The sequence below is a fragment of the Doryrhamphus excisus genome, chromosome 14 (genome assembly GCF_030265055.1).
Source record: "Doryrhamphus excisus isolate RoL2022-K1 chromosome 14, RoL_Dexc_1.0, whole genome shotgun sequence".
Classification (NCBI taxonomy): Eukaryota; Metazoa; Chordata; class Actinopteri; order Syngnathiformes; family Syngnathidae; genus Doryrhamphus; species Doryrhamphus excisus.
The window spans coordinates 15,779,055-15,802,896 of record NC_080479.1 but is presented as its reverse complement, the minus strand read 5'-3'; the positions used below and the strand labels follow the sequence as shown (position 1 = coordinate 15,802,896).

General features: G+C 39.6%; 2 protein-coding genes across 2 annotated transcripts in view; both read right to left on the bottom strand.

Annotated features, from left to right (window-relative positions):
- Positions 1 to 2,427, bottom strand: part of prrt1 (proline-rich transmembrane protein 1) — a 10,886-nt gene extending 8,459 nt beyond the window's left edge. Inside the window, exon 1 of the mRNA XM_058046448.1 lies at positions 2,220 to 2,427. Within this exon, the coding sequence (XP_057902431.1) occupies positions 2,220 to 2,235 (16 nt within the window). The 5' untranslated portion in view covers positions 2,236 to 2,427. The remainder of the gene's footprint in view (positions 1 to 2,219) is intronic.
- Positions 2,269 to 23,842, bottom strand: skic2 (SKI2 subunit of superkiller complex). Its single transcript, XM_058046441.1, has 29 exons — positions 23,764 to 23,842; positions 23,341 to 23,459; positions 23,133 to 23,254; positions 22,092 to 22,209; positions 21,904 to 22,018; positions 21,380 to 21,454; positions 21,115 to 21,168; positions 19,736 to 19,899; positions 18,621 to 18,761; positions 18,396 to 18,541; positions 17,119 to 17,265; positions 16,204 to 16,288; positions 16,021 to 16,127; positions 15,787 to 15,933; positions 15,617 to 15,713; positions 15,311 to 15,523; positions 13,997 to 14,107; positions 13,809 to 13,920; positions 13,621 to 13,739; positions 12,143 to 12,274; positions 11,012 to 11,149; positions 10,298 to 10,402; positions 9,728 to 9,863; positions 7,995 to 8,121; positions 6,716 to 6,926; positions 6,478 to 6,588; positions 6,174 to 6,392; positions 4,391 to 4,531; positions 2,269 to 4,287 (listed from the first exon to the last, which is right to left on the bottom strand). The coding sequence occupies exons 1-29, from the start codon at positions 23,774 to 23,776 to the stop codon at positions 4,087 to 4,089; spliced, it is 3,726 nt and encodes a 1,241-aa protein (XP_057902424.1). The 5' UTR covers positions 23,777 to 23,842; the 3' UTR covers positions 2,269 to 4,086.

Sequence of the window (23,842 nt, the reverse complement as noted above, 5' to 3'; positions counted from 1 at the left end):
TTATTGATATTATGGAGTCTTGTGTGTAGAATTTTAAAGGAGAAAGATCAATTCATTCAATTTTGGAATAAGGCTGTAACATAGTAAATCGTGGCTGTGAATACTTATAAATATGTTATTTTTACATTTTAACAAATTTGAAAATATTTTAAAAAAAAATTTTTTTCATGTTGTCATTATGAGGGGTTGTGGGCAGAAATTTGAGGCGAAACATCAATTTATTCAATTTAGGAATAAGGCTATAACATAATAATAATGTGGCTGTGAATACTTACGCATATGTTTTTTCTCAAGTTTTTAAATTAATAATAAATTAGAAAATATTTTTTAGTGTTGTCATTATGTGGGGCTTTGTGTAGAATTTTGAGGAAAAAAATGAATTAATTCCATTTTGGAATACGGCTGTAACATGGTAAAAAAAAATGTGGAAAAAGTGAAGGGCCGGGACTACTTTCTGGATACACTGCATGTTGACCTACATACGATGGTTTTAGCATCTTTCATGCACATCAAAAGTGGCCCCCGTGTTCCTTTCATCTTTCTATATACGACCCTTGAATGGAGAATGTCTGGACACCCCTTCTGTACATATAATCCCTACAACCCCTTAAAGAAGATCTCCAAATAAAAGACTGCCATGATATTGAACCGGAATACCCATCTTTGTACTAATTATGACTTTGATTGACATTTCCACTGAATAACCCCAACCCGTTTGCCATCAAAGCCAACAACCTTCATTATCATCTCTCATAGCTCTGCTGTGGGATTTGTGGGAAAAATGACTGGTGTGTTTTTAATAGAGGCAGACGGTACAAGAAGATGTTTGGAAAAAGGATGAGGAGGTCAAATGGGAGACGGTGAAAGGATGGAGCGCAGAACAAGTGAGTGATGAAGGATGACGACGTGTGCTCAGGGACGACATTTACATAATAGTCCTCCATCGCACACACGCATACAGAAAAGGAATAGGACCGGAAACAGACAGTAAAGGGTGTGAAGGGATCTAAAAATGTGTTACTGTACGTGTTATTTTCTATGTAATATCCTATTACATAAAATTATGTTTATTACAGATGGAAATCTACGATACAATAACAAAAATGGTTCTTTATACGCCAGGAGCCAATCATGAGCTTTGAAAAAACTCTACTCAATATCTGACTCAAGGTGTCACCTTACAAAAAAACCCGCTAAACTCATCACACAGCAACTTAACAAAAAAAGGTACGTCGTGAATATACAAATGCAGCGTTTAAAATAAAAACAATATTTTAACATTTTCAAGTAGCATAGAAAATGGATGGATGCTTCCTTTGTCCACTCGAGGCAGTCTGAGTATTCCTGAGGGAGGCTGATGTCATTGCAGCTCCCCCTCCTCCTCTCCCCGGCAGGCACCAATTATTACAATTTAGCCATAAATTAGCTCTATAAACTGCAGGAAATTACGTCAGCTAGAACTATTTCTTAAAGGGATGCAATGAAAATGCTATGTTAGCTTGTAAAGCTATGCGAATAGTAAGCGCGCAACATTTCAGACTTAGCATAGCATTTTCAACACTCCAGGTATGCAACAAATGTGCAACATTTCAAAGTAAACGAGTTACAAAAGTCATACTTTGTTTTGGTTTTTTTTTGCTTATGTGTTGAAAATCTTTGGCAGTTGTAGCTAGCTAGCTAGCTCCCAGCATTCAGTCAATAATGTTTATTACACTGCAGATTGTACCAGTGTCTAATATTAGGTTTCCAAATATGGCTACATAATAAAACCGGAAGTTGTACACAAAAGTGTCATTAATCAATCAGCAATGTTTTGGTATCCCATTACGTCATCAGGGGGTGCCAATGACTATGCTAAGATTAGAAAGCTAATTGATGTGTGACGTCATCAGCCGCTGTGTGTGCGTGTAGAGGTTGCTGTTATTTGTTAACTGACGTCACACGGCGTCATTGTGAGAGCGTAATGCTAAAAAAAAGGGGATTATGTAGTAAAAGTAAAAAAATACCGCATAAAAACAGTGAAATGTGTGTTACGAACACGAATTTAAGGCCCCCAGTGATGCTGTTTCACGCGCCTGCACCCACGCAGCGGTGCTTCATATACAACTGCGCACCATAGAGATGCTAATAAATGGCTACATTGAAAAAAAAACACACAATTATACTAATAAAAAACATACACGTATTCACAGCGTTATTACTCAGTTATATCAGCTTACCGTGTTTCTCCGACATGCTGTCCGATGTCCTTTAATGGGAGGTGTTGTCCCCCCCCACCCTCCAAAAAATAAAAAATAATAATGGCTAATGGTGTACTTTTAGTCCAAAAGCGTACAGGCCATCTTCAAGACGTCCTCATCTTCAAAGAGGATGTGAAGAGGACTGATGCTAGTCTGTGTGTGTGTCTAACAAGCTTTCTCACTGGCACGTCGGTGAATATTAAATCAATCAGACACCCAGCGATGCTTGTCTTAAAGGGGCAGGCATTCAGATGGAACATCCCATTACAAGTATGTTAAAAAAAGAAATAGATTAATGCGAATTGTTGTTTTTTTGGTATGTTCCTACCCGTTTTATAAAGTAAATAATGATTTACAGTCACTTACTATTACGTTTTTCACAATATTATAAATACTTTAACCGTCAAAGTGACGCTGTAATATGTATGCCATGCCGCTAGATGGCGATGTCATTCAACTAGTGCTATGTTGCAACATACTTTAGCTTAAAACAAGTACAGTATTCTAAGTATTTTCGGTGGATTGTGTACTCAGTGGGATTATTCGTCTTTGTTGTTACATTTTTAGTGTTTAAAAACAAAAGTTTTGTCGAAAACTTTGGACAATATTGTAAATTTTTGTTAACTTTCTGTGAAAATAACACAAGAATTATGTAATATGCCCGCCCGGACACTAGATGGCAGTGTCCACAGTGAGGCCATTGTGGCTCACTGCTTGTTTCTTTATTGTTCTTTATTGTTTTATTGTTCTTTATTAATATTCAAAAACAAAATTAAAAAAGCAGAAATGGGGGTGGGGGGGCATTAGGGCCTCATTGGAAAAAAATCAGCGATTTTGTGAATGATGTCGTAATTTACGAGAAAAAAAAAATTTCCTCATACATTCAAAACTTTTTTTTCTTGAGAATTTACTACTTTATTCTTGTAAATTTATTTTTTCTTTAAATTTACAAGATTTTATTTATTTTTCTTGTAAATTCACGACTTTTCTTGTAATTTTATTTCTTTATTCTTGTAAATTTATTACTTTTTTTCTTGTGAATTTATGACTACATACTTGTAAATTTACTTTATCTCAAAATCTCCCTTGGTTTTCTACATGAGGCGATGTTTACTTCCTGCAAAAACAACAAAAAAAAACACTAACATGCCTACCCGGCCACTAGATGGCGGTGTCCAGTGTGGCCATTTGTGGCCCAAAGCTTGGGAAATTAATATAATAATAATTCATTCATTCATTTTCTACCGCTTATCCTCACGAGGGTCGCGGGGGTGCTGGAGCCTATCCCAGCTGTCTTCGGGCGAGAGGCGGGGTACACGCTGGACTGGTGGCCAGCCAATCACAGGGCACATATAGACAAACAACCATTCACACTCACATTCATTAATAATAATAATAATGAGAATATTGAGGAAGTATCAATAAAACCCTTTTTCTCATAAATTCTCCTATATTTACAACTTTTTCTTCATATATGTATGAACTGTATGAACTCGTTTCCTGTAACGCCCAGTTTGCAGAGCGCAAAAAAGAGCCGCAAACACCAAATGAGAATAAAGCCGCAAAAAAATAAAAAAATGACTTAACATTTGCAACACAATGACATCATGCACCTCCTACATGGTTATAATTTAACACATTCATGGTGTAGAAATAACAGAGTACCTTCCTCGAAGTGGTCAAAATCGTGGAAGTCCCGGCAATAAATGACATCCGTCTGTTGCCAATGTAAAGCCAGGGGTTTCCGGATGCTAGCTGTTGTGGAAGTTCTGTGTAAACAAAGGATGGAAGCTACAGCCAGATAAGTTTATCATCCTCGGTTAGCAATAATCACATCTCCCATCTCTCAGTGGGTGTAGAGGGAAGCGGTAAAGACGATGTCCCTCCTGATAGCCAGGGAGGCTTTCTCCATTTTGCTCCCCAACACGGAGTCACCCACGATACGTGCGGCCTGGCGCACCTCCTTCAGGACCTCATCCAGACGCTGGATGCAGCGGACCACCGTGCCTTCCTGGACGTCTGTGAGCTGCGTGATGTCTGCAAAGGGCTACGGTGACGGGAGGGATGATGCACGATGCAATGCAGAGAAGTGAATATATTGCTACAGCTGTAGATTAGCTATTTTCCCACAAAAACGGCATTGAACTCACCATGCCTCTGGCCCAGCAGTAGACCACTTCTGTCAGGCCGAACTTGAACTGGCCCACAAATTCTTCGGCAGTCTGCGGCAACCCACAATCCCTCTGGAGCTCTCCGATACGCTGAGCTACCGATAACACCCGATCGATGCCCTGAAAGGTAACATAAATAGAGAAAAGGAGGGATACAATACAAGAATTGCCAAGCGACCGCCTCAAAACCTGGAGGATTTGGACAGTGTAAAAAAGAGCGGATCAAACTGCAAGAAATGTCTGACTTGGATCAAAAACTTATTTCCAACACTGTAACTTAATTGGTCCAAAACACTCATGTCATATAGAGGATCTTTGACTAGTATATATTTTTTTAGCAATATAGCAATATGTTTTAGCAATATAAACATCACAACACTCCTATCATATCGAGGATCGTTGGCTATTTTTTTTTTTAAAAAGGTCAAAACATTAGAGGACTCTTGTTATATAGAGGATCTTGGACAAGCATTTTTAAATAATAGGTCCTTAAAACAACTGGACATGTCTGATCTTTGGCTAGTTTTTTTTTTTTGTTGTTGTTGCAACAAGTTCTTCATATCAGAACACTGTAGAGGATCTTTGACTGGCATTTTTTTCCCCAATACGTCAGAACATAAGACTCCACATAAAACTCCAGTTACATAGAGGATCTTTGACTAGAATTTTAAAATAATAAGTTTTAAAAACATCTGGACATGCATGTGATATAGAGGAGCTCTGATTAGCATTTTTTTAAATGGGTCCTTAAAAGCAGCCTGGACATGCCCATCATATAGAGGATCTTTGACTGGGTTTTTTTTTCCATGGTTCAGTTTTTTTTACCTAGTGTTTTTTACAATATGATATGTCCTTAAAACATCACAACGTTATCTAGAGGATCTTTGACTATTTTTTTTTGCAATGGTCAGAATATCAGAACACTCCTTTCATATAGAGGATCTTTGACTAGGTTTTTTTTTCATATATAGTTTTTTTTACAATATGTCCTTAAAAACATCACAACGTCATCTAGAGGATCTTTGACTATTGTTATAATTTTTTGCAATGGTCAGAACATCAGAACACTCCTTTCATATAGAGGATCTTTGACTAGTTTTCTTTTCATATACAAGTTTTTCTACCTCGTGTTTTTTGTAATATATCCTTAAAAACATCACAACGTCATCTAGAGGATCTTTGACTATTATAATTTTTTGCAATGGTAAAAACATCAGTACACTCCTTTCATATAGAGGATCTTTGACTAGGATTTTTTTCATATGTAAGTTTTTTTACCTAGTGTTTTTTGCAATATGTCCTTAAAAACATGACAACATCATCGAGAGGATCTTTGACTTTTTTTTTTTTTAAATGGTCAGAACATCAGAACACTCCTTTTTCATATAGAGGATCTTTGACTAGGTTTTTTTCATATACAAGTTTTTGTACCTCGTGTTTTTTGTAATATATCCTTAAAAACATCACAACGTCATCTAGAGGATCTTTGACTATTGTTATAATTTTTTGCAATGGTCAAAACATCAGAACACTCCAGTCATATAGAGGATCTTTGACCAGGTTTTTTTTATATTTAGTTTTTTTTTCCTAGTGTTTTTTTTACAATATGTGCTTAAAAACATCACAATGTCATCTAGAGGATCTTTGACTATTATAATTTTTTTTGCAAAGATCAGAACATCAGAACACTCCTTTCATATAGAGGATCTTTGTTCATGTTATGTTGTTATGTACTTGCAATGCAGACAAAACAGTATCTTACCTCTTGAAGCGTGTTGGTGACGTGCGGCTCCACTTGCGTTTTCTGTGTGAATATCAAACAGGACAGCAGGGCGGCGCTCTCCTCGGGCGCCAGCGGACTCAGCACGTTCTCGAACAGCAGCTCGGTGAGCAGCAGCTCGTGGCTGCTGATCTGGCAGGCCACTCGGCCTTTGAGCTGCACGGCGCCGCTGCTGTCTACGTACTGGAGAGACTGCAGCACCTGAGAGCCACGCCGGCGAGGTAAATACTTATAATTAGGTAATAGGTAAAGTGAATGCCAGATTGGCACGGTGTCTTATTCAAACCTTGATCCTCTGGTGGTACTCAGGTAGCAGAGACAGCGACTGGTCGGACACCAAAAAGAGCAGCTTGTCTAGTTCCTCCTGCACACTCATCCTCTCCCTCACCTTTGCAAACTGAAACACATAGCAATAGCAGCAATAAAACATCATTAGCAACACAGTGTTGCTAACACATGACATAATTTTTTTCCTCTTATTATAACTTTATTGTCATAAAGAACAAATGTGCTATATGAGGTACCTGTTCTACGAAAGTCGGTGAGTGGATGCAGTTGAAATCCTTCAAGCTGTCCTGCAGCACGCGGAGGCGCAGGGACGCCTCCACCACGTCAACGCTCTTCAGCTGAAGGTCGTTCACGGGGTCGAGGGTGGAGATGCCGCCGGGGTTTGCCTCAGCCATTCGCAAGAGCTCCTGGGCGGCTGTGGAGATGGCCTGGCCAGGAGGTTCGTTTCTGGAAGATTAGAGAGAATAGGTTTAATTCCTGATGTTTTTAGTGGTTTTCATTCGTTTATTTTCTACCGCTTATCCTCACAAGAGTCACAGGGGTTGCTGGAGCCTATCCCAGCTGTCTTCGGGCGAGAGGCGGGGTACACCCTGGACTGGTGGCCAGCCAATCACAGGGCCCACATATGGACAAACAACCATTCACACTCACATTCATACCTATGGACAATTTGGAGTCGCTAATTAACCTAGCATGTTTTTGGAATGTGGGAGGAAACCGGAGTACCCGGAGAAAACCCACGCATGCACGGGGAGAACATGCAAACTCCACACAGAGATGGCCGAGGGTGGAATTGAACCCTGGTCTCCTAGCTGTGAGGCCTGCGTGCTAACCACTCACATTCAATTTAAAATTGCAACCTAGCATGTTTTTGGAATGTGTGAGGAAACCGGAGTACCCGGAGAAAACCCACGCATGCACGGGGAGAACATGCAAACTCCACACAGAGATGGCCGAGGGTGGAATTGAACTCGGGTCTCCAAGCTGTGTGGCCTGCGCACTCACCACTTTCTATGCCGCATGTCCTCCAATGAAATGCTTTGCTCAGACACAATGCAGAATGAGAAACTTCAAAACTCATATCAGTACTTCTTTGTATATTTTTTTAGGTGCACCTTTGGAGTGTTAAGTTGCTGTGTGATGAGTTTAGTGTTTTTTGCAAGCATAAACATGGCTAAATAAACTAATAGACATATACGCGTGCATGGGGAGAACATGCAAACTCCACACAGAGATGGCTGAGGGTGGAATTGAACTTGGGTATCCTAGCTGTGAGGCATGCGTGCTAACCACTCATCCATCATGCAGCCGTTTTTACTGTTTTCTGGGCAAAAAAAAAAACATGTGACCTAAATGTACGTCACCCTGCCCATGCCATGTCATTTTCATATGTCCATATGTCTCCTCAATACCGCCACCCGTGCTCGCCAAGCATAAATATCGAACTTATACACTAACATACATACTGTACATATGTGCAAGGCCTAACAAGTCAGTGGAAATTGCGTGTCAAACCTGAATCTGGGCTGTTGTCTCTTGTGGTAGTTGTCGATGATCCTGTCAGGGATCACTTTCAGGGTCTTCACTGTGATGGCAGTGATGTCCTGCAGCTTTAGCTTCTGCACCGTGTGGCTGCATGGACCTGAAACAAAATGCAGCATAACCACCTTATTATTGGGATTATATACTGTATATTCTGTCATACCTCGTTTATCGCGGTTAATATAGCATAGAAAACCCCGATCTTTACACATGGTATTAATATTACATCAGAACACTCCTTACCTATAGAGGATCTTTGACTAGGTTTTTTTTCATATATAGGTTTTTTTTACCTAGTGTTTTTTGCAATATGTCCTTAAAAACATCACGTCATCTAGAGGATCTTTGACTATTTTTTTTTTTGCAATGGTCAGAACATCAGAACACTCCTTTCATATCGAGGATCTTTGACTAGGTTTTTTTTTTCATATGTAGGATTTTTTGACTAGTGTTTTTTGCAATATATCCTTAAAAACATCACAACGTCATCTAGAGGATCTTTGACTATTTTTTTTGTAATGGTCAGAACATCAGTACACTCCAGTCATATAGAGGATCTTTGACTAGGTTTTTTTCATATATAGGTTTTTTTACCTAGTGTTTTTTGCAATATGTCCTTAAAAACATCACAATGTCATCTAGAGGATCTTTGACTATTTTTTTTTTGGCAACGGTCAAAACATCAGAACACTCCTTTCATATAGAGGATCTTTGACTAGGTTTTTTTTCATATATAGGTTTTTTTATCTAGGGTTTTTTGCAATATGTCCTTAAAAACATCACAACGTCATCTAGAGGATCTTTGACTATTTTTTTTTTGGCAACGGTCAAAACATCAGAACACTCCTTTCATATAGAGGATCTTTGACTAGGTTTTTTTTCATATATAGATTTTTTTGACTAGTGTTTTTTGCAATATGTCCTTAAAAACATCACAACGTAATCTAGAGGATCTTTGACTATTATATTTTTTTTGCAATGGTCAGAACATCAGAACACTCCTTTTATAGAGAGGATCTTTGACTAGGTTTTTTTTCATATATAGTTTTTTTACCTAGTGTTTTTTTGCAATATGTCCTTAAAAACATCACAACGTCATCTAGAGGATCTTTGACTATTTTTTTTTGCAATGGTCAGAACATCAGAGCACTCCTTTTATATTGAGGATCTTTGACTAGGTTTTTTTTCATATATAGGTTTTTTTTTTACCTAGTGTTTTTTGCAATATGTCCTTAAAAACATCACAACATCATCTTGAGGATCTTTTACTTTTTTTTTTCCTCCAAAGGTCAGAACATCAGAACACTCCTTTCATATAGAGGATCTTTGACTAGGTTTTTTTTTTCATATATAGGTTTTTTTTACCTAGTGTTTTTTGCAATATGTCCTTAAAAATAGCACATCATCTAGAGGATCTTTGACTATTATATATATTTTTTGCAATGGTCAGAACATCAGAGCACTCCTTTTATATAGAGGATCTTTGACTAGGTTTTTTTTTCATATATAGGTTTTTTTACCTAGTGTACCTAGTGTTTTTTTACAACATAGTTTTTTTTCCATATACAGTTACAACACTTATTTCGCATTTCTAATAATAGGCCGTATTCAACCATGACACAGCAATAACTGATTTTTTTTTTTTTTTACGTGATATAGTGAGTACGGGATGTGTGTGCATGTGTGTCGTTAAATCATTGACCAACCTTCAGGGATGAAAAGTGCGGCGTTGTAGAGGTGAGGAAAAGCTCGGCTGTCGCTTTCGTTTCCTTCCATTTCCTCGTTGCCTTTCTCACACATGATGAGCGCCGTGAAGGTGCGATTCACTGCATCATTGGACACCTGCAGAGCAGATGAACCACATCGATGCCAAAACCGCTTCCTCTGGGCATCATTCAGCTTTCTTATTCCTGCCAATGCCGGTGTGCAATTCACGTGATATATATATATATAAACGCTGAAATATCTCCCAATGTGTGAATTACTGTCTGCAGACCAGGATCCAGGTTTTATGCAACCTTTTGCCAGGTACACGCTGAGCATGATGGGAGGCTGGTAATTGTGGAAAAGCACCAAAAGGCGCATTTATGGAGTGTGCATGCAGTCCTTGAATTGGGACAATGGCGTTATGGCTTTTCTTCTTCTACCATCAGCTATCTTACCTGTTTTTGCATGTCACCTGGGAATTGCTATGATTTGCTGTGATGTGTTAAGTCATGATTCGATCATGATTCATTTTAGCACAAAACATTTTCTCTATACACACGCCTGCCTACCTGCAGGATAACTCCCAGGGCGTTGAGATGCTGTTTGTTGTTGACCAAAACAACTCGGCCTACAGATAGAGCTTTCAGTCCGTTAACCGACTCCAGAATAGCACGCTGCAATCAAAGAGAAAAGACTCGCTAGTACAGTAAACTTCGGATATATCGGACTCGGATATATCGGAAATTCGCTCACAACGGACAGATAAAAAAAGAACCGATTTTTCTGTAATGCATTTCCAATAAAAATTCATTGCATATATCGGATTTTTTATAACGGATTTCGCCTATTTCAGACAAAATCTCCAGTCCCGTTCCAATGCATTTCCATTACATTTCCCTCGCATATATCGGATGGCCGCATCGTGGCGCTCCGATTCGCCGAATCGTGACAGGCCGCTATACGACGTCATTTGCAGCGTTTGCAGCATTGCCTGCACGTCCAGGTACATTGGAAACATAGTCAAGGAAGTGCCTTTTTATAACGGATAAAATCCGATTTACACATATACCGGATATAAATCCGATATATGCGTAAAACGGACATTTTCCGGTATACGCATATAACGGATTTCACTTATATCGGACAAAACCAGTGGGAACAATTGAATACATATATATATGTATATATATATATATATATATATATATATATATATATATATCCGAGGTTTACTGTACAATTAACAGGGGGGGTCGGAAAGGTTTGAGGTAAGTTCGTGTCACCTGGAGGATGTCTCTCGTGGTTCGTAGCTCCGTCACAGTGTGGTAGTACGGCAACAAATCAGATAGTTGGCCCTCGTTGGCCAGAGAAGGTAGCGTGGCAAGTGCCTTCTTCAGTTGTGTGATCCTCTCCTCTTGAGCCTAAAAGAGGAACGACGATGTGTTTTTTTTTTCTGTGGCAATTTTAAAAACGCACGACACTGTAATCTACCATGACTGACATTCATTTATTCATTCATTTTCTACCAATTTCTAGCCAATCACAGGGCACATATAAACAAACAACCATTCACACTCACATTCATACCTATGGACAATTTGGAGTCGCTAATTAACCTAGCATGTTTTTGGAATGTGGGAGGAAACCGGAGTACCCGGAGAAAACCCACGCATGCACGGGGAGAACATGCAAACTCCACACAGAGAAGGTGGAATTGAACTCGGGTCTCCTAGCTGTGAGGTCTGCGCCCTAACCACTTAGTCGCCGTGCAGCCCCCATGACTGACAATAAACAATAAATAATCTCTTTTTGCATGTTTGCGATCAAGCAAATTATATTAGTCAATGTTATAATAATAATATACTAATACATTGACTAATATTAAAATATTAGTCAATGGCAACACAACTACACACCAAATGAAACTGTTATTATTCAGGGAGAAAAAAATCCAGCCAAACCCAGCCTTGCGTGGAAAAAGTGATAAAACATAACTGAGATTAACTGCGATCTAATCTAAAGCTTTGGGACTCCAGCAAACCACACAGAGAGCCATTATCCACAAATGGCTAAATCATGCAATATTGGTGAACCTTCCCAGGAGTGGCCGGCCAATCACAATGACCTCCCAGGAGTGCAGCAATGACTCATCCAAGGGGGTCACAAAAGACCCCACAACAACATCCGAAGAACTACAGGTCTCACTTAATTCATTCATTCATTTTCTACCACTTTTCCTCACGAGGGTCACGCGGGGTGCTGGAGCCTATCCCATTAGGGTACACCCTGGACTGGTGGCCAGCCAATCACAGGGCACATATAGACAAACAACCATTCACACTCACATTCATTCCTATGGACAATTTATATCCACTTAATATCAGTGTTGATGACTCCACCATCTATAATGTTACCTGAGTGTCTCTGTGGCTTTCAGAGAAGCTCCTCCTCATCATGTCCGTCACATGGAGAGCCTCAACTCGCAACAGGTTGAGGATCATGGTGTAGGTCAGTCTGAACTGTGAGTGGAGGGTAGTGGGCTTACCCTGGAAGACAGAGTTGAGATGTCGGCAAAAAATGAATGTTTTCAATTGCGTTAAGATAATTTCCACAGTCTTTATTGCTCTCTGGTTCTTACCATATCTTACTTATTGTGTGTAAATATGGGGTAATAGCTATAAAAGCAATCTTCACTCGCTAAATGTACTGCAAAAAAGGTCAGTAAGGATAATTCATAATGCCGCCTACAGAGGACATACTAACTCCTTATTTCTAAAATCACAAATACTTCAACTTGATGATATAGTTCATCTTCAAACAGCTAAAATAATGCATAAGCCTAAAATAACCAATTAGCTAAAATGTCATCCAATACTTCTCTACAAGAGAGGAGAAATTAAAGTTAAAATTACTTAATTTTTTAGGATAAAAATAAAAATTTAAAAAATTTTAAAAACAAAAAAAATACCCAAACTTATACTTATGCTAGGAAAGCAGGAAGTGAACAAACATAACAGTTACTGATTGTAAAAGTACCAGATGGAGGGGTAGGATTTAATAAGCTTTGCTTCTTCCTACTCCTTTCGGACATGTGGAACTGTGAACTGATTATGTGATGCATTCAATTGTAATCTGATGCATGTTCAAATGAAATAAAACCATGACCATTACCATAATTTTACACATGAAGGGTTATGGGGGTTGTCCCTAAAATTAAAATTAAAATTAAAATTAAAATTAAAATTAAAATTAAAATTAAAATTAAAATTAAAATTAAAATTAAAATTAAAATTAAAATTAAAATTAAAATTAAAATTAAAATTAAAATTAAAATTAAAATTAAAATTAAAATTAAAATTAAAATTTGAATTTGAATTTTTATCCTAATATAATTTCAGTTTGTTTTTTTACATTTAAATTTAAGTCACGTACCGAAGTACGAGGTGATATGACCATCCAATGACATAATGGGTACCATAGTAAGTGTCAATATAGTGATATATATACCACATCATGACTCGTTCAAGACTCTTCATCCTTTGAATTAAATTAAAATTAAAAAAAATTTTAGGATAAAAATTAAAATTAAATAATAAAAAATATATAAAAACTTCAATTATATTTGGAAAGCAGGAAGTGAACAAATGTAACAGTTACTGATTGTAAAAGTACCAGATGGAGGGGTAGGATTTAATAAGCTTTGCTTCTTCCTACTCCTTTTGGACATGTGGAACTGTGAACTGATTATGTGATGCATTCAATTGTAATCTGATGCATGTTCAAATGAAATAAAACCATTACCATTACCAAGATACGAGCCACCCTACCCACGAACAGGGATATTCAGCTTTTCGGCAAAATTTCAGGATGAAGCTAACATAAAGGTCTTCACCAGCATCATGACATGTAGATCAGACATCTCGTGAACGCCGGCTTTGCAAAGAATGATGACGGTGCCTGTTGCGTCCAGACCTCTTCTTCCGGCTCTACCCGCCATCTGGATATATTCACCTTTAAAAAAAATTGATTCACGTGAACTATGATTCATGTGCATGGACTGATAGTGACAAGCGTATGTACCAGGCAACAGGTTTCTAAAGCCGGTTCCGTCATGTTTCCGGATGCTGTCGAACACCACAGTCCTGGCAGGCATGTTGACGCCCATTGCGAACGTCTCCGTGGCAAACAGCACCTATGATGTGGACACATAACTTATATAACTTATGGTTTATCGTGACCTCGGTGCTTGCCGAAGCAGTCAGACTGACCTTTACAAGACCTCTTGAGAAGAGCATCTCAATGACCTCCTTGAGTATGGGCAGGATTCCGCTATGATGGACAGCCACTCCTCTCTTCAGCAGGTCTCTCATGAGAACAATCTAAACAGGTCATATAATCGTAAATTAATTATTTATTGACACTCAGGTGTCAGTGTTTGTTCAGTTCATACGTGGCAAATTACTAACAAACAACACATATACAGTCCTGTCCTGAAAATACAGTTTGTTTTGAATTTTTTTCGATTATCAGTTATAATTATGGGTGTCTAGGCATGTGAGTCTGCCCTTCATATTCTCAGTCCTTCACAGGAGGTCCCTTGTATATGTGGTTTCCAATATTTATTAACAGCTTAGCATTAAGAGTTCAACATATTCTCTAGAAGCCATTTTTTAAGGTTGTATTGATTTGTCTTATTAATTTGTCTTTGCTAATTGCTTGTTGCTAGCACCGGATTTTCCCTTGACAGAAATACAACTGTATTACTGTAATTATCATTAAAACATTCATTCATTTTCTATCGCTTAGCCTCACGAGGGTCGCGGGGGTGCTGGAGCCTATCCCAGCTGTCCACACCCCGGACTGGTGGCCAGCCAATCACACGGCACATATAGACAAACAACCATTCACACTCACATTCATACCTATGGACAATTTGGAGTCGCTAATTAACCTAGCATGTTTTTGGAATGTGGGAGGAAACCAGAGAGTACCCGGAGAAGACCCACGCATGCACGGGGAGAACATGAAAACTCCACACAGAGATAGCCGAGGGTGGAATTGAACTCGGGTCTCCTAGCTGTGTGGCCTGCGCACTAACCACTTTCTATGCCGCATGTCCTCCAATGAACTGCTTTGCTCAGACACAATGCAGAATGGGAAACTCATATTGGTACTTCTTTGTATATTTTTAGGTACACCTTTGGAGTGTTAAGTTACTGTGTGATGAGTTTAGTGTTTTTGCAAGCATAAACATGTCTATAGCCATAGACATGTTATTTTCGGTAACAGACATGTTTTTGGAATGTGGGAGGAAACCGGAGTACCCGAAGAAAACCCACGCACGCACGGGGAGAACATGAAAACGCCACACAGAGATAGCCGAGGGTGGAATTGAACTCGGGTCACCTAGCTGTGAGGCATGTGTGCTAACCACTCAACCACCATGCAGCAGTTTTTACCGGTTTCTGGGCAAAAAAAAACGAGCTGTGAGGTCTGCGCGCTAACCACTCGTCCGCCGTGCAGCCCCATATCATTAAAACATACCTGAACATATTTCTGTTATTTTCACTAATTTTGCATACCTGAGGAAGCTGTCTGTCTCCTCCTCGTAGGCGACTCAGGCTCTTTTGGAAGAATGAGTGGATCTCGGCTTTTTCTATTGACGTGGTCAAGTCCATGGAGTCCAACGAGCGGGCGTTCTCATCGCAGCGTGTGCGAGAGAACGTGAAGGCCACCACAGGAGTCTGCTGCCGCTGGGCCAGGAAGTGCAAGAGGGTGAGCCACACTGCTCGGTCCTGAAATAATACACCGAATTTTAACTAATTATTATTATTGTTTTTATTATAATAGCATAATACGGGCAACTTGCACGACAGGGAATTAATGACCTGACTAGCAGAGGTGTTCTGAGATGTGTTCTTTGTGCCAAAAGACTGGGCATATTTGCTGGTGCGTTCCTTTTTGGCATCCACAGCTGCGTAGTACCTGAAAAAGTCAATACCTTATATTTAATATTATAGTTATAATCATTTCCAGCTGTATTAGTCAAACGTGGTACCCTTTAGTGAGGAAGTTCCCTGCAGCATCCACCAGAAGGAACATCTCCTTTTGGGTCTTTGTGTTATTTCCAGTGTACAAATAATGCTCCAAAGGCACAGGCCTCTTCAATGTGCTGATGACGTAAATATGCCTCTTCTTAATACGACTGGACGGTCGAAGAGAGGAAACGTATTTGAGTCCAATTGACAAGATCACACGGTGTCTTGATATTATTATTATTATGGCAAATTACCCAATCCACTCGCTAAACTCCACAGCGTTTGGCACCGTGGCGCTCAAGAGAATGATGCTGACATGATCGGGAAGCATGATGAGAACCTCCTCCCACACGACCCCTCTCTAAAAAAAACGATGAAAGAAAGTGTTATGGTTTCATTTGCATAATACGAAGAAGTCTTTATGTTGATATCCTGACCTCGGCATCGTTAATGTAGTGGACCTCGTCAAATATGACCCACTCCAAGTCTCTGATGACCTCTGAACCGTTGTAGAGCATGGACCTGCGAGTCAAGAAAGTGGTGCATTTCGGGACCTTTTCAGTTTGGAAGGTGGAAATAAATACCGTAGTTTCCGGTGTATCAACTTATCATACTTTGTGGCTGCGGACGCAACTAATTTATAACTAATTTTTATCTCCTTTACTTCAGAACTACTAAACTCATCACACAGCAACTTAACACTCAAAAGGTGTACTGAAGAAATATACAAACAGGTACCAATAGGAGTGTAAAATCAAAGCTTCCACATAATGCATTGCATCTGAGCAACACTGAGCAATGATGTCAGCCTCCCTCTGGGCTCCTATGGCTCCCTCTGGTGGACAAACACAGTCCATCAATTTGCATAATGCTTTGCTGAGACGCAATGCATTATGGGAAAACATGTAGTTGTATAGTTGTTAGTAATAGTTGTTTTTTCAACCTTTTCAACCTAATATTGGTATATGTTTGTATATTATATATTATATATATTATATTTAGGTGTAACTTTTGGGTGTTAAGTGGCTGTGTGATGATTTTAGTGTTCTTTGTGAGATGATACCGTGAGTCAGACTGTTGTATTGAGTGGCACAGTATTTATGATTCTTTGACATGGACATGTTGCGACTTATATACTGTATTTAAAAATTTTTCTTTTTTTTTTTTTATTTCTCTAAATTTAGTGTGGCTTGTACACCAGAATGTATGGAACTATTTAGTAGGGTTGTCAAAAGATCTTGTGAGACTGAAACAGGAAAAAAAAATCCTCTTGGGCACTCGGCCCGGGATGAACCGAGTGCCTTGTGACACCCTTACTAATTTAACTAATTGTCACAATTGTGTAAGAATACCTGAGGATCTCAGTGGTCATGATGAGACAGGAAGACTCTGGACTGATTTGGACGTCACCTGTCAGGAGACCCACATCCCCAAACGTGGTCTTGAAGTCTCTGAACTTCTGATTGGACAAGGCCTTGATTGGGGAAGTGTAGATGGTCCTGTTAGAAGACACAATTAAAAATTCAGAAAAAAAAATAATCACCTTCAATATAATTATATTAAAACCAGTAATTACTATTAGCTCTTAAAATTGGCAAATACTTATTTTGACCATCTCTGTGTGGAGTTTGCATGTTCTCCCCGTGCATGCGTGGGTTTTCTCCGGTTTACTCCCACATTCCAAAAACATGCTAGGTTAATTGGCGACTCCAAATTGTCCATAGGTATGAATGTGAGTGTGAATGGTTGTTTGTCTATATGTGCCCTGTGATTGGCTGGCCACCAGTCCAGGGTGTACACTGCCTCTCGCCCGAAGACAGCTGGGATAGGCTCCAGCACCTCCTGCGACCCTCGTGAGAATTATCGGTAGAAAATGAATGAATATTTTTTATTTTGCCGTCATATCGGGACATGTTCGTATATTTGTATATACACCTTTGGAGTATTAAGTTGCTGTGTGAGGAATTTAGCACCGCCAGTGAAGTGCTCTGACTTCCAATGGGTTGACAAGCGTGTTCAAAGTGCACCGATGGCTCGTGATTGGCTCCTGCCCAAAAAAGCTTCCTCAATGACTCACGATCGCCACGGTATTTAAACAATTTGTAACAGTGTGAATGTGAGTGTGAATGGTTGTTTGTTGTATATGTGCCCTGTGATTGGCTGGCCACCAGTCCAGGGTGTACCCCGCCTCTCGCCCGAAGACAGCTGGGATAGGCTCCAGCAACCCCCTGCTACCCTTGTGAGGATAAGCAGTAGAAAATGAATGAATATTTTTTATTTTGGAGTCATATCGGGGCATGTTTGTATATTTGTATATACACCTTTGGAGTATTAAGTTGCTGTGTGAGGAATTTAGCACTGTGATTGGCTGGCCGCCAGTCCTCGTGAGGATAAGCGGTACAAAATTAATGAATGTATATTGACAAAAAAAGGGTTCTGTGCATGTGTTCATAATTTAATGGACTTTGGCGCCCTCTAGTGGTACTGATAAGCCAAGACTGGCTTCAACACGGGGTATGAAACTTAATGGAGTGTTTGAAATGAATATGTGGCAGTTGAACCAGGTAACCACATCCACTCCATTGGTTAAAAACAATCATAAAATTAAAAATAACAAGTATCTACAAACCTTGTCATGTGTTTCTGTGAGAGCGCGATGGCATATTCAGCCACTACAGTCTTGCCAGCGGATGTGTGAGCGGCCACAAATACCGATTCATGGGCCTCCAGTCGCAATATGGCTTGTTTCTGGAATACGTCTAATTCAAACGGCCACTGAAAACACGAAAAAAAATGGTCAAGGTGCAATTGTTCGACGTGTTGGGAGGAAACGAAGCAGCAAAAGGATGAGTACCTTGAAAGCAGGATGGGGAATGCGTTTGTAGAAATCCTCGCATGGTGAACTTATGTCCACAGGTACGGCCCATTTTTTATTATCTTCTGGCTTGTCATTCTGCTTTGAGTTCGCATCTTTTGAATTGGATGACACAGCGTCCTGATTGGAGAAAGACAAATACAGCATGACAGTAAGCAATATGTGTATTTCTAACCCTAACCCAACAGGACAATGATGAAAACCAAGGTTTCCCCCTACAAAAAAATGTTATCCGAAAATGCATAAAAGACACATTTACATGCAAAGCCTATTAGAGTTGCTAACTACACCATCAACAAGCATGTGACTTATAGTTTCAACTATTTTGTTAGCTTTTTGTGTATGTCAAAGCAATGAAGTCTGTAAAATTAAACAATTAAAAAAAATAAAATAAAATAAAAACACGGCGGTTGAGTGGTTAGCGCGCAGACCTCACAGCTAGGAGACCGGGGTTCAAGTCCATCCTCCCCCGTGCATGCGTGGGTTTTCTCCGGGTACTCCGGTTTCCTCCCACATTCCAAAAACATGCTAGGTTAATTAGCGACTCCAAATTGTCCATAGGTATGAATGTGAGTGTGAATGGTTGTTTGTCTATATGTGCCCTGTGATTGGCTGGCCACCGGTCCGGGGGTGTACCCCGCCTCTCGCCAGAAGACAGCTGGGCAGTGACTTTATTTGACAGGAGCCAATCGTGAGCTAGGAATAAACTCATGATGAGCTTGTCAACCCATTGGATATTACAAACACTAAACTCATCACACAGCAACTAACACTCAAATGTTATACCTCGGAAATATGGAAACATGTGAGCTTTATATAAAAACATTATAAAGTGCTCTGGTTGCATGGCGGTTGAGTGGTTAGCGCGCAGACCTCACAGGAGGTTACGAGTTCAATTCCACCCTCGGCCATCTCTGTGTGGAGTTTGCATGTTCTCCCCCGTGCATGCGTGGGTTTTCTCCGGGTACTCCGGTTTCCTCCCACATTTCAAAAACATGCTAGCTTAATTAGCGACTGTCCATAGGTATGAATGTGAGTGTGAATGGTTGTTTGTCTATATGTGCCTGGAGTAAAATATCAAATAAATGCCGTACTTGGATCCCTAGGTCGTCGAGGCTGTTTGTTCTTGGTAGTTTTTTTGCCTCCTCGTGTCCTCGGCTTTCCACCTTCTCGTCGACATCAGCCATCAAGTCAGTGACGTCATCAGAAGCGGACAGCAGCGACATGAGGTTGACCTCTGGCTTCACTATTTTCGCTTCTTCATGATGCATACATTTAAAAACAGGGCAAAAGTACATAAGTTTGTTTGTCATTTAATTGTTTTATTTTCTAAAAAAAGGCTAACAATATGTTAGATATAGTTCTTCTTCTTCTTCTTTCTCCCAACTACCCTCATGTCCTCCTTCACTACATCCATAAACCTCCTCTTTGGTCTTCCTCTATGTCTCCTACCTGGCAGCATCCTTCTACCAATATATTCATCTCTCAACCATGTCCCAACCATCTCAGTCTGGCCTCTTTGACCTTATCTCCAAGGCCTCTAATATGTAATATCCCTATGATCCTATCCATCCTGGTCACTCCCAATGAGAACCTCAGCATCCTCATCTCTGACATGTCCCAACCATCTCAGTCTGGCCTCTCTGACTTTATCTCCAAGGCCTCTAATATGTAATATCCCTATGATCCTATCCATCTTGGTCATTCCCAATGAGAACCTCAGCATCCTCATCTCTGACATGTCCCGACCATCTCAGTCTGGCCTCTCTGACTTTATCGCCAAGGCCTCTAATATGTAATGTCCCTATGATCCTATCCATCCTGGTCACTCCCAATGAGAACCTCAGCATCCTCATCTCTGACATGTCCCAACCATCTCAGTGTGGCCTCTTTGACTTTATCTCCAAGGCATCTAATATGGAATGTCTCTATGATCCTATCCATCCTGGTCACTCCCAATGAGAACCTCAGCATCCTCATCTCTGACATGTCCCAACCATCTCAGTCTGGCCTCTCTGACTTTATCGCCAAGGCCTCTAATATGTAATGTCCCTATGATCCCATCCATCCTGGTCACTCCCAATGAGAACCTCAGCATCCTCATCTCTGACATGTCCCAACCATCTCAGTCTGGCCTCTCTGACTTTATCGCCAAGGCCTCTAACATGTAATGTACTTCTGATGTACTCCTTCCTGATCCTATCCATCCCGGTCATTCCTAATGAGAACCTTTTCCTGTTATTATGTTAGATATACAGTATATATAAAAACAAACATGTGTGTTATTATTATTTAGTATTTACTCTTTCAGTCTATTTTCCCAATTTTTGCTGTTTTTTTTGTTTAATTTCTACAATGTGCGGCAGGTCAATAAAGACATAAAATAACCGGGGCCGCACTTTGAACACCTAACTATCAGGGATCTAGAATGAACACAACTGAATTAGTTCAGTATGAATTTGGGCACACAAACCTTTATCGGTGAAGTCCATTCCAGCTTTAAAACCAGGAGGAATTCTGAGTAAATCTGTGGGTAAAAAACAGAAAATATTAAAGAACTTCAAAAACACCCATGTTAAAATTATAGTACTGTGGACCCTCAGAAATGGATCCCATTTTGGATTATTTTTCCCCATCTATTATCAATAAAAAATGCAGTTAGGAAGTGGTATACACACCAAAAAGTCAAAAACTGTAATATCAAATGCTGTCAATATGCTCCGTCTTGTTTTGCTCACCATTTTCAAAGTCTATTTCCTGTTCCAGCTCAGATTTGTTCTTGATTTGGTCCAGAGTAAGTTCCTCCATCCCTCCTGTGCAAAGGCAGAATGGAAACAAAATTATGTATGTGGAATCAAACTATGGAAAATTAAAATTAAAATTAAAATTAAAATTAAAATTAAAATTAAAATTAAAATTAAAATTAAAATTAAAATTAAAATTAAAATTAAAATTAAAATTAAAATTAAAATTAAAATTAAAATTAAAATTAAAATTAAAATTAAAAATATTAGGAAAGCAGGAAGTGAACAAATGTAACAGTTACTGATTGTAAAAGTACCAGATGGAGGGGTAGGATTTAATAAGCTTTGCTTCTTCCTACTCCTTTTGGACATGTGGAACTGTGAACTGATTATGTGATGCATTCAATTGTAATCTGATGCATGTTCAAATGAAATAAAACCATTACCATTACCAAATTAGGGTTACTACATATCATAGGTGTTGTCCTACTATCCACTATGAAATGCATTAAACTCACCAGGCAGGAAGGGATAGTTGGTATTGCTCCCTCTCAGGCTCTCTGAAGGAGGTCCGGGTTTCCGTTGTAATGATAGCGAGTTCTTAGCCGAAAGGCCGGTGTTCTCCAATAAAACCTCAAGTTGAATTGTGACAGCTCAGTTTCCTAATCCGTATGGGTCCAAAAAGCAAAGTAGCGTGACCGAATACCTCTGTGAAATCCAGCAGCATTCCTGTGGTGGGATCTCTGACGACGGACAGGCCGGAATGGAGCGGAGACTGAGTGCAGTTGAAGAGGGAGTCCAGGTTTATGTTTCTCTCGGTCACTCTGGAAGACACAAGAACCAGTAGAGTTTAAAAAAAGATTAAAGACGCACCTTTTTAATCAGACTTTTAACTAATATTTTTAAGCTTTTCTTATGTTTTTGTCTTTTTAGTCCTGTTTTATGCTCTTGGTCTTCAGCTTTTAACTCCAGTGTTATGTTTTTATCTTTTTAGTCATATTTTTTGCTCTTGGTCTTCAGCTTTTAACTCCAGTGTTATGTTTTTATCTTTTTAGTCATATTTTTTGCTCTTGGTCTTCAGCTTTTAACTCCAGTGTTATGTTTTTATCTTTTTAGTCCTATTTTATGCTCTTGGTCTTCAGCTTTTAACTCCAGTGTTTTGTTTTTATCTTTTAGTCATATTTTTTGCTCTTGGTCTTCAGCTTTTAACTCCAGTGTTATGTTTTTATCTTTTTAGTCCTATTTTATGCTCTTAGTCTTCAGCTTCTAACTCCAGTGTTTCCTCAGGGGGGTCCTCCACACTGGGGGCTGTTCGGGTATGCTGAGTGGGGTGCCATCCTTGGGTCTCTTCGACACGGCCCTTTAATGTGGGGGTCCGCCCGTCTATCGGAGTCGGGGGGCCCGGGTGCTGGTCCTCCGATGGCACGGCCTGCAGCTCCTCCCAGTGTGGACGGCCCCAAAGGTGGCGTTTCCCTGTTCATGCCATGTCTCCCTACTGTGTGTGATTGTGTGCTTGCGTGTGTGTGTGTGTGCGTGTGTGTGTCTAGTATGGAGGGTGGCAAGGAGGGGCTTTCTTTTGTTTCATTGTTTTTTCCTTTTAATTGTGGAAATTGTTTTAATTCTGTAAAGCACTTTGTGTTGCATTTCTTTGCAGGAAAAGCGCTATACAAATAAAGTTGATTTGATTTGAGTAATTGTTCTGTGTATTGTGGATTAACAACACTTCTTTTTATGGTAGAATACACACTTGAGAAACCTCTGGAAGGCAAAGTCCGTATTGTGTAAAGGAAGCCAGGAAGGGTCCTGTAAAAACTGTTTCTTTACTTCATCCTCTAAACTCAAGCTGGTGGGGGGAAGACCATTAGGGAGCTGGTGAAAGAAAGAAAGCACAGGATTCTTAGTTAAGTAAAGAAAACCTGATGCACCGGCAATTATCCTGCTTTAGCAATACTGACTGTAGTCTGTGGAGGGAAAGGCAAGCCGGGTGAAGGATGTGTGATGACTTCAAACCTGCCAGAACATCCCATCTCCAACAGGGACAGAGGGAGGTCCATGGGGCCCACCGGGGGCACATCTACAGTACGGAGATGTAAACAAACACATACATGCAGGACACAACTAAATAATGCCTTAAACAATTATTTCCTCAAGAATAATTAATGTATTTTACATTTATTTACATTGTTTTACAAGTTAGCAATAGGCTAAGTGAACACTAAAAGCAATAACGGTAAAGAGAACAGGCTGCCCACAAAAGCAACACCACAGTCAAGCAATGAAAGTGAAAGCGTTTAAGATGAAGCATTGTTCTTTTCAAATTTGTACTTTAGATTTAAAAAAATGATAGAACTTTCTATTTAAAAAAAACAAACACTTACTCATTCTGTCCATATTCTCAATCACCGGTGTTGAGTTGTCGTTGTGGTCGCACCGGAAGTAGCTTGCTCGATACACGGA

What these genes read in the sequence shown, in the direction of transcription:
- skic2 (XM_058046441.1), bottom strand. An exon ending in TCACAGAAACACATGACAAG is followed by an intron (nt 17,266 to 18,395) that starts GTTTGTAGATAC and finishes GTCTTCTAACAG; the next exon opens with GACCATCTACACTTCCCCAA. An exon ending in AGTACCACCAGAGGATCAAG is followed by an intron (nt 6,393 to 6,477) that starts GTTTGAATAAGA and finishes CGTGGCTCTCAG; the next exon opens with GTGCTGCAGTCTCTCCAGTA.